The sequence below is a fragment of the Mustela nigripes genome, chromosome 13 (genome assembly GCF_022355385.1).
Source record: "Mustela nigripes isolate SB6536 chromosome 13, MUSNIG.SB6536, whole genome shotgun sequence".
NCBI lineage: Eukaryota > Metazoa > Chordata > Mammalia > Carnivora > Mustelidae > Mustela > Mustela nigripes.
In genome coordinates, this window is record NC_081569.1 from 140,749,842 (window position 1) to 140,760,383 (window position 10,542).

The 10,542-nt window shown below is 59.0% G+C and overlaps 1 protein-coding gene across 4 annotated transcripts in view; it reads right to left on the minus strand.

The window, feature by feature from the left end:
- Positions 1–6,318, minus strand: part of BEGAIN (brain enriched guanylate kinase associated) — a 46,298-nt gene extending 39,980 nt beyond the window's left edge. For 2 of the 4 annotated variants that reach the window (XM_059373975.1, XM_059373976.1), the window contains exon 1: positions 6,261–6,296. Coding sequence is in view for 1 of the 4 variants with exons in the window: in XM_059373977.1 (XP_059229960.1) it covers positions 6,261–6,302 (42 nt within the window). In the remaining 3 variants the exon portion in view is untranslated. Of the gene's footprint in view, positions 1–6,260 lie in introns of all 4 variants that reach the window. The other 2 variants (XM_059373977.1, XM_059373973.1) reach the window with 2 other exon arrangements.
- Positions 6,319–10,542: the final 4,224 nt, after the last annotated feature.

Below are 10,542 nucleotides of genomic sequence, written 5' to 3' on the forward strand. Positions count from 1 at the left end.
CATCAGCATCTCCATCTCCATCACTATAACCATCCCATCTCCATCACTACCTTCATCACCATCACATCTCCATCACCATCCATCACTATCCCCATCCCCTTCACCACCACCAACTCCATCCCCATCTCCACCACCATCCTTATCTCCATCACCATCTCCATCTTCATCACCAACTCAGTCTCCATCACCAACTCTGTCTCCATCACTAAGTCCATCTCCATCACTATCTTCATCACCATCAACATCACCATCACCATCACCACCACCATCTCCATTGCCATCACCATCTCCATCACCAACTCTGTCTTCATCTCCTAGTCCATCTCCATCATCATCTCTGTCAGCAGCCCCATCTCCATCTCCCTCATTGTCTCTATCACTGTCAACATCTCCATCCCCATCTCTATCACCATCACCAACTCCATATCCATCAACCATCACCATCTCCATCACTACCACCATCTCCACCAACTCCATTCCTATACCTGTTACCATCCCCATGTCCATCAACATCACCATCACCAACTTTGTCTCCGTCACCACCACCATCTCCATCATGATCTCCATCATTTAAACCATCACCAACTCCATCACCATCACCACCTCTGTCAACATCACTGTCTCCATCTCCATCACCATCACAATTCTATCTCTACCACCATCTCCATCTCCATCACCACATCATCACCACCTCCATCACCATCATCACCATCACCATGACCATCACCAACTCCATCTACATCACTATCTCCATCGCCATCTCCATGTCCTTAACCCCATCATCTCCATCACCATTTCCAACTCCATTGCCATATCCACCACCATCATCATCTCTATCACCATGACCATCATCAAGTTCATCACTGTCATCATCTTCATCACCATGGCCATCACCATAGCCAACTCCATCACCACCTCCATAACCATCTCCATCACCATCCCCATCTCCATCATGACCACCATTGTCATCATCTCCATCACCATCTCCAACTCCATCAATATCATCTCCCTCACCACCACCATCTCCATCACCACTACCTTCTCCATCACCATCTTCTCAACATCAACATCAACATCAACATCAACATCAACATCTCCATTACCATCACCATCAACACCATCTTCATTACTATCTCCATCTCCATCACCACCACCATCTCCATCACATCTCCTCAACATCAACATCAACATCAACATCTCCATCTCCATTGCCATCACCATCACCATCACCAAGTCCATCACTACCACTGCAGCAGGAGGCTGCAGACCCAAGGTCAAATCCCTCTCCAACACTCCCAGCAGGACCATGGACAACTCATGTACCTTCTTTGCCACATGCCCCATTCAGGGACAGTGGTGGGAAGTGGTGTGAGAACACAGGTGCTGGGCGCCTTTATCACAGAGCCTGGCATCTCATAGGACCTCAGGATGCATAAAACACAGGGCTCTAATGTGTCCCATTCCCTGTGTATGTGTGGTCACAAGAGTGTTCTAGGGACTCTGGCCAGCTGGTCCTCCTAGCTTCTCCTAGAGTTGCTGGCTGCATCAGACAAGTTCCGTTGTCATAACAACCCACTGGCTCTCTGCCGCCTGGGCCCGAAGCCTGGGAGGATGCTGCCGGCTGCCGAAGCTTGCATCCTGGGCCCGCTCACCTCTCAGCAGCCTGGACTGTCTCTCCTGAAAGGGCCCCACAGCTCCTAGCACAGCAGCCCCTGCCTCTTGACTCATCTGTTGCCGTCCCACTTCCTGACTCTCTACTGTGTGTCAAGCTCCGTGTTTAGCTTGCACATGCATCATGGCCCAAATCTGCACCCAGCTTGCAAGTTGGGACGACTATGAACTCAGTTTCGTGCTAAAAGAAGCAGAGTCTCAGGGAGGCAAAGTGACTCGTCCAAGGTGCCATGGCTCTGACATTGCAAACCCAGGAGGGGAACCCATAGGTCAAGCCCTCACCCTGTCCCCTCTCTAGCACTCCTGCATCCCCTCCACCACTGCCAGGCCCCTCCTTGAGCTCATGGGCGTGAAGCTGGCCTCTGTGAACTTGGAGAGAGGAGGGACACAGCTTCCTGTTGCCTCTTGGGCTGGAGCAGGAAGACCTGGTTAGAGGGTATGAGGGGCACCCTGAAGGATGGGCCGGGCGGCTGGGTTCCAGACACCACGTCACTTCTTCTCACAGTAACCCTCTGAGCTAGGATTTGTTACCCCATTTCACAGAGAAGGACTTGGGCTCTGAAGGGTCACTGGTCAACAGCCATGGCTTGCCAGAGGCCAAGGCCTGCAATAAACACTGGCAGGGGCACAGTCCCCTTCCTGGGGCCTCCCTCCTGCCCCAGAAGTTTCTATTACCATCACCCCCATGGATGAGGGCGTGGAGGTCCTGCGTATTTTCACACTTGCACTTTTAACCACTCTGTCTTGTTGCTTCTTAATTTTTCTCCACTGGCCCGAGAATCCTAGAGGGCAGGGGCGCCTGGGTGGCTCTGTTGGTTAAGTGCCCAACTCTTGGTTTCGGCTCGGGTCCTGATCTCATGAGTCGTGGGATGGAAGCCCTTGTGGGGTCCTGCCCTCTCGGAAGGAGTCTGCTTGGGTCGTTTCCCTCTTCCCTGCCTCCACTTACTCTTTCTCTCTTTCGAATAAATAAATAAATCTTTAAAAAACAAAACGAAACAAAAAAACGAATCCTAGAGGGCAGCCCCAGGCCTTAGGTCTCTTGAGTCCCTAGCGTCCATGGGCATGCTCTGTGGCAACAGTATTCATATTCTAGATTCTTCCCCAGTCTTTCTTCCTCAGAAGGGGCGAGCACTTGAGCAGTCCAAACCTTCCAGGATGCAGGACTCCCTGCTGGTCACCTGTCTTTACAAGAACAGCCCCTTCCATCTCTCCAGCCCCGCAGCCTCCCCATTAGGCTATCACGGAACCAGAGCCCTGGGGGTCATGTGAATAAGACAGCAGCATCCAGGGAATCAAGATGCTTCACCCATCGAACCAACCAGCCTTCAAGCCATCCATCCCTATTGTCACTCATCTGTTAACATGTGCCCATTCGAGCATCCTTCCGTGCCCGTACCTGCTAGCTGCTGACCTGTACTCGCCCAGCTGCTAATTCTCTAATTCCTGTATCCATCCACCCACCCATCCATCCACGCATCCATCTGCCCGCCCGTGGATGCATCCATCCATGGACATGTGTCCATTTGTGCATTGAACCATCTGTCTATGCCCATATCCACGCCCTCATCAACATCCCGCTCAGGTACCTACTCACCCCTTTACCTGCACCCGTCCACACATGTCTACAGCCACCATCTTACCAACTCCCGAGCACCCCTCCATCTGTGCCAGCCTCCAAGCGTTGACTAATCCATTTAGCATCCATCTATCATGGCATGGACGCCTGTGTCCATCCATCTCTTTATCCGTCTATCCGTCTGTGGACATCTGTCCATCCACTTCAGATCCTTCCATCCAATCACCCATCTGTCTTGTCATATGCCTCAGAAATTCACCCTCCTGTCAGTCCACCGATGCGTCCGTCCACCGATGCCTAGTTCTAGTCATCCAGTCGCGCATCCTTATCCGTTCCTCCGTCCGCTCGCCCTCCCATCCCCGTCTAACCTGCCACTTACACCCATCAGTGTCCGCTCCCACCCATCTACCCTTCCACTTTCTGTTCATGCAGCCACCAGTCTGTCCTGCTGTACGCTTCCCACCACTGTCCATCTGCACACTCTCCCCTTTGGTCCATTGCACATTCCCGAGCAGAGTCAGGTGCGTGGGGAGAGTATGCTAGGTGAATACAGAATTCATTCCTTTGCTCACTCATTCATTCATTCCTATAATATGGAACCAAGAGAGACAGCTTTGGCCAGCTCCTCCCATCAACTACCATCTGGAACCTGCTCTGGGACAGAGGTCACACCGACTGACCATGATGCGTGTTGCATCAGCCACTGAGGCCCAGAGAGGGCCAGGGCCTCGGTGAAGGTCACACAGTGAATCAGTGGCAGAGAAGGAAACGGCACTCAAGACTCCAGATTCCTATCCAGGCCTTTCTACCAGGCTGCTCACCAGCCTCGAGGAGGACGGGAGTACCAGGAAGGGACGTTAGGGACAGTTCTAGATCCAACACAGTGAACCTTGAGGTCACCCACCCCTGAATTTGTCCCTGGGAATCTTTATGTGCTTTGAAGGGAGAGGTCACCTCTCCCCGCCACATGGCCATACCCTTGACATTCAACTCCAACAAGACTGAGCCTCTCCTGATCCCGTACTCTCCCCTCTTACCCCCCGGGGTCTTGACCCATGTTGCCCCCCAGACATTCCCCTACCCTCACCTGCTCAGTTCTGACTCAGTCCTAGGACCTCCCCTCCTGGGATTTGAGAAACTATTTGTGGGCTGTCTCCAAAACAGGACATGGATTCCTGGGCTACTCTCATTTCATTCATTCATTCATTCATTCATTCATTCATTCTTCAACGTCAAGTGCCCACAGGAGCAGGGGCGCTCCTTCAGAGTGCTGTTGTGGGGATGAGGCATGAAGCTCATACTGGGCTTGGCATACAGTAGGTGTTCAATAAATGGCGACGATCGAGGCCCAGACTCTGTGCCTGAGTCCCTGCGATTGAAAGGGAGATGATCGAGCGGACGGCTTGTGACTCACTTCCCACCCAGACCTGGAAATGTCTCCCATCCCACCTCAGCCCATGGAAAGTCCATCCCCTAAGACAGGCTCCTGGCAGCCCTCAGCCTCCTTGCTCAGTCTCCCAGGTGTGAACGGCGCCAGGTTCTGAGGCTCCGCAGAACACAGAGCTGTGAATAGGAGACAGTAGCCCAGGAGGTCTCTCCACGGAGCCACAGCCGCCCCTCGCCCAGCACCGATGTGCCGAGCAGCCGGGAAGAAGCCGCGTCTGCCACTGCGCTTGCTTTTCTCTGTCGCCCTGATTACAGTTAGAGTCGGGAAAATTAAGGGTTTTCGGGGACGGGGACGCCGCCAGGGCCCTTGCTGCTGCCTCCCCGCCCAGCACGTCACAGATGCCAGGCAGAGCCGCCATCATCGGCCACTTGCCCCAGCCAGCCGTGCCACTCTGGGCCTGGCTGGGAAGCCCCCCACAGTTCTCCAGGGGCTTTCTCCCACTGTCCCCAAGGACCCTGGGAACAGAGGGGGTCTTTGCTGGGATTGGCAGGTAGTGTGACTGGGGCCAGTGAAGGGAAGCCATCTGTCCGTGGCCCCTAGAGATGGAGGGCATGGGACCTCAGAAGGAGCCAGGCCCGGGGAGCCCCAAGGCCTTGACCCTTGCTGTGCACAGCGGGCGACCCCGGGCCATGCAGGACCCATTTACAGGCGCTCCTCCTTCGGCCACCCCCACTCAACTCCTGGGTGCCTCCTCGCTCCCATTCCCCTCCTCAGGAGACTCCAGGAGGTCGCCCACGCTGTTCCTGCCCCAGAGGAACCCACTGGGGATGGGGTGGGGCACAGGCGAGGAAGGAAACACCTCTAAATCAGGCAGGAAGCGGAAGCGCTAGGGCAGAAATTCCCATCCAACGCGCCGCCGGGGTTCAGGGCGGGTGCGAGCGCCAGCTGAGCGGCTCTGGGCCTCAGTTTCCTCGCTTGTCACCGAGGGGAATGTCAGCTCCTGCCTTGCAGGTCCCGAACCAGACGGAGGGGTCTCTGGGCCGGGGCGCGCCCACGCGCTGCAAACGCTCGGTGAACCCGCCCGGGGTCCAGCCTCCTTCCGGCCACTCGGCCTTTGGGGCGGCCTCCGCGAGCCGGGTCTGGCCCTGCCCCCTGACGCAGGGCAGGACGAGGCCTGCCGGCACCCGGCCACCTGTCCCCTGTCCTCGCCCTGGGCCCCCGCCCCACCCTCTCGCCCGCCGCAGGGACGCGCGGGTCGGGGGGCGATCGCCAGCAAACCGGACCAGTGCGCTCAGGCCGGCGGGGGGGCGGGGAGGGGCCGAGGCGCGCTGGGAGGCCGAGCCCCCGCCCCGCCCTGAGACTGCCGGGTGCCCGGGAGCGGCGGGCCGGCCCCCCCAACCCCCCAACCCCGCCTCCTCCCCGGGCCAGCGACACCTCCGCGGCGGGGCCCTGGCGCCCCGGCACCGGAGGGGGCGCCGCGGGCAGCGGAGAGGAGGCTGGACAGCCGCCTCCCCCCACCCGGGCCGGAGCGGGGGTGCGGTGCAGGGCCCGCCCCGGGCGTGGGAGGCGCCCGCCCCGCCCCCCGCCGGTGCCCGCGCCGCGCCCTCCCCGCTCGCAGGTACTCACCGCCCGGCGGAGCCGGCCCGGCCGGCGGCCGCCCGTCCACATGGCCCCGGGGCAACCGCGCCGCTCGCCGCCGCCGCCGCTGCCGCCGCCGCCGCCGCCGCCGCGCTCGGGTCCCGCCGCCCTCCCCACCGAGGCCGAGCGCGCCGGGAGCCGGCGCGGCCGGGGCTCCCCCACCCCCCGGCTTCCCGCAGGGAGCGCCCGCCCCCCGCCCCCAGCCCGGCTCCCCGCCAGCCCGGGCCCCGCGCAGCCGCGGCTGATTCAGCGGCTCCCCCCCGCCGCGCGGGGCCGGGGCGCACTCGAGGGGCGCGGGGCCGGACCGCGGGCGCGGGGGTGCGCGGGGGGCGCAGGAGCCGGGGAAGGAATGGCGGCGGGGCAGAGAATGAATGAAAGCGTGCGAGCATGAATGGTGGGGCGCATGAATGAGTGAGTGCCCGGCGTGCGCGCGCGAGGAACGAATGAATGAGGAACGAATGCACGAGGGGAGTGCAGAGGGAAAGCGTGAATGGGCCCGTAAAGCCGGGAAACCCTAGGTACTGCCCTGTCCAACCCATTCATCCATTCATTCACTCAGTTCCCAACACTTATTGGACACCTACTGTATGCCAGCCCTGCTCTAGGCCTGGGAACGCCGCGGGGAACGAAGCCAAATTGCTGAGCTCGGGGAGTTCATAGTTTACAAATGTAGAACCCGCGGGAGTGGGAGCCCAGGTGGGGGCGGGGGCGCGAAAGGCGTGACTCGGCCAAGATAAGCTACCTCTCCCCTGGCCCTTAGTCGGCCAACCCAGCCCAAACTCAGTGGCTCCCTTGGGTCACCGCAGGTACCTCTTCGGCCTTCTTTTTCAGCCGAATCCAGGCACCTGGGCCAGGAGAGCCGGGTGATGGGGAGGAGCTTCCTTACTTCCCCAGCTCTCAGAAGGGAGAGGGAGCTCTGGAGAGGGTCAGTGTTGCTCCGGGAACGTCCTGGTGGAGCATCTCCCTCCCTGTCCCGACCCGTGGAGCATCTCCCTCCCTGCCTCCATCCAAGCCCTAGGGAAATCCGGGTAGGGGAATGAACCGCTCCCTCTCCCCGCTGAGACATCCGACCAGTTATTCTTCCTCAAGAAACAACCTCAGTGCTGAGGACAGAGTTCCCTGGGACAAATCTGCCAGCCCAGCCAGCCCAGCAGCAGCTAGCCTTTGAACCCAGGAAACCATTCCGGCTTGGGGGGAGGGAGGAGAGGGGGGCGGGGAGAAGAAAGGGTCCTGCCAGTTGGAAAGAGAGGTCCCAAAGCACATGCACTTTACTCCTGTCCTCCCTCAGGACCTACGGGCGTGTAGTTTACACATTTATATCATTCCCAAGCACATGGCAGATTAAAAATGCTGCCAGTGAATACTTCATATATTTTTTCATCATGGTAAAAGACACATAATTATTTCCCATTGTAACTGCTTTAAAGTGGACAGTTCAGGAGCAGGAAGCGCATTCACACTGCTATGTAGCCATCACCGCTGTCCGTCTTGAATTTCATATGTCGCATACTTTGCAGTTTCTACTCCACTCCCTTAATTAGGGGAGTAGGTTGCTACATTCAGGCACAGGACAGCGCTGAGAAAAGGAGCTGGCATGGCAGCAAGGGAAGCAAGAGAAACAACAGAAGACAGGAAAGCACCAACAGCCACTGAAAACTCCGGTTTCTAGGCAGAGCCCTCTCTCCTCTGCCTCTGGCCCCGGGGGCGGGGCATTCTGGGGGGACAAATAGGAAAAGTGAGGTACAGGGAACTTTCCAAACCTCCAGGACATCAGGGTGACCTTTTGCCTCTGGGCTCACAGGGTCAGGACAAAAGGAGAGGTGGCAGCTTGGTGTGGGCTCTCTGAGTCCCTGCTGTAGGTTCTCTGTGGGACTGGTGTCTTCGTTTGGGGTTGGTCTCAAGTGAGTAGGGGTGGGTTCCGTGATCTCCGCTCCCTCGGATCCTGACACTGGTCAGACCACACGGAGGAGTGGAGCCCAGCCTGCCAGCCCTAATGTCCCCTGCCCTCCCTGGGCCCCAGGGGGACAACAGTCGTGGAATGTGGATGGAGCGTACAGGCAGGGCTGTACCCACATTTCCTCCCCAGACACTGGTCCTGTTCAGATGGAGCCAGAACGTTCGCCACCCGCCCTGGCTCGGCTGCTGCCAGCACCGCAGATGGCTGGGGAGGCGGAGGAGGGGCAGGGTGGGGTGGGGGAGGCCCATGCCTCAGCTCAGACAGCTTGCTCCCCCGGAGCTTGGGCCTGCCTGGGAGGGCCCCAGGAGAGCCCCTCCCCCACACCACTTCTCTTCCCGCCTGCACCCTGCAAGCCCTCTCCTCCCTCCTGTCCCCCAGTTCACAAGGATATGAAGGAGAGGAGAAAGCTGGCACAGTTGGGGGGCTCAGTTAACCGCCATGAAGCTCTTGGTGGGGAGGTGGCCTAAGCCTCTTTAGGCAGATGGGGAAACTGAGGCTCAGAGAGGCACAGTGCCCTGCCTAAAGCCATGCTAGCAAATGGGGACTGAGCTGGGATTTGAATACCCTAGCCATCGGGTCGGGGGGTCACCCTTATTCAGGTTTTGTCTCCCACCCGCCCCACCTCCAGGTGTCTCTGAGAACACCCAGGGGGGCAATCTGGAGACCCTCACCAGATGGGCTAATCCACAGAGGCCTCTGCAGCCTGTGCAGCTGGCCAGAGCCTAGAGCATCAGCAGCATCTGGGCAGGCTTCCTGGAGGAGGTGGGGTTTTCGCTGTGGGTGGGAGGAGGGGGATAAATGTGGCAGGCCTGTAAAAACCATGCCCTGGGACTTGTAGGTTTCTTGTCCACGTGGCTTCCTGCCCTCATTTGGGCCTCTGCCGACCACCACCCCGGTCACAATCCCCACCCCAGCTCTCAATCGCATTCCATAGTTTAGTTTCCGACACCGCTCTGACTACTCTCCCGTGTTACGGGCCGTGTTTATGGGTGTACACCCATCTCCCAGCTGGAGAGCGAGCTCCTGCGTGGGGGGCGGTGCGGGGAGAGTGAACAAATGATGGCGACCGGTTGCAGGGAGAAGGAGCCGAGGAGGCCGGCCAGAAGCCAGGCTCCAGGTCGCGGTCCCGGCGGTGGCCCAGTGGAGGAGGGAAGGAGACCGCCCGATGGGGTCACGGAAAGCAAGGCTCCGGCAGGCACCCTGCCCCAGGGAGAGGCAACCAGCCCCTCCCAGCCCCCTGGGCTCCAGACCCCACCTGTCCTGCGAGGCCTCAGCCTTCCTTTCTCTGCTGCCTCCCTCCAGCTGCACTGGAGAAGGTTCTAAGCACAGGAGCTCAGCAGACCCTCCAGGCAGCTGGGAAGCCAGTTCACTCTGTGCCCTCGGAAGCTGCTGTAACTTTCACTCCAGGCTTCCCTGCAGGACCAGGGCCAAACTTCTCCCAAGGGACCCCCGCCTCATCCTGCTTCCTTCCCTCCAGCCATCCCTCACCTGCTTCCCCTGCGAGCACACCCAGAAAAATCGAGGACTCAGGTCTGCTTCTGGATGACAACCTAAGGCAGAAATGAAAGGACAAAAGGGTGGTCATTTCACTAATAGAGAGAGAGGGGGGTCAAAGCCCTGTAGTACGGGCTCCACACACAGCCATGCCCAGCACCTTCCTTGTCTGCCACATAGTAGGCCGGCCCTGCCTCCAGGGGCCTCCCCCAAAGCCTCACCCAGAGCTGAGACGCCTGAAGTCGGGGCAGATGTTAGTTGAATGACTGAAGGACCAGATGAGCGGCCTGGGTAGACCCTCAGTGTGACAGTGTGACAGAGACCCTCAGTGTGACAGTGTGACAGAGACCCCTGTTCCCTACTCCCTGGTCCCTCCCATCTGGCACTCGAGGCCTCCCATGGGGTCCCCTGAGTCTCTGACATGGCTTCTACTCTTGACCGATGCTGAGGTCCTTTGCTCCCCTCGTGTGTCCTCCAGACTGCCTTCTACCCCGCTGACCCCCAGGCTTGCCCACTCAGCCTCGCTTCCTCTCACCCCTGCTCACAACAGGAGGCAACCCTCCAGCAAAACAGAGGTGCATGGGATTGGGCTCGGGCCCCTGGAATGGAGGCGTGCACCCAGGGAAAGGGGTCAGCATGAGCCACCTCTGCCCTGACTGCCATTTCCTGCCTCTCGGGACTCCCTGGATTCCATCAGTGTGATTTTCAGGGGCCCCCAATCGTCCGGATGGTGCTTGGTTGTGGAGGTCTCCCGTGGCTATCTCCCAGGTCAGGCCAGTGAGCACGCAGGCGGCCTGTCATTCTCTGAGATGCCCAGAT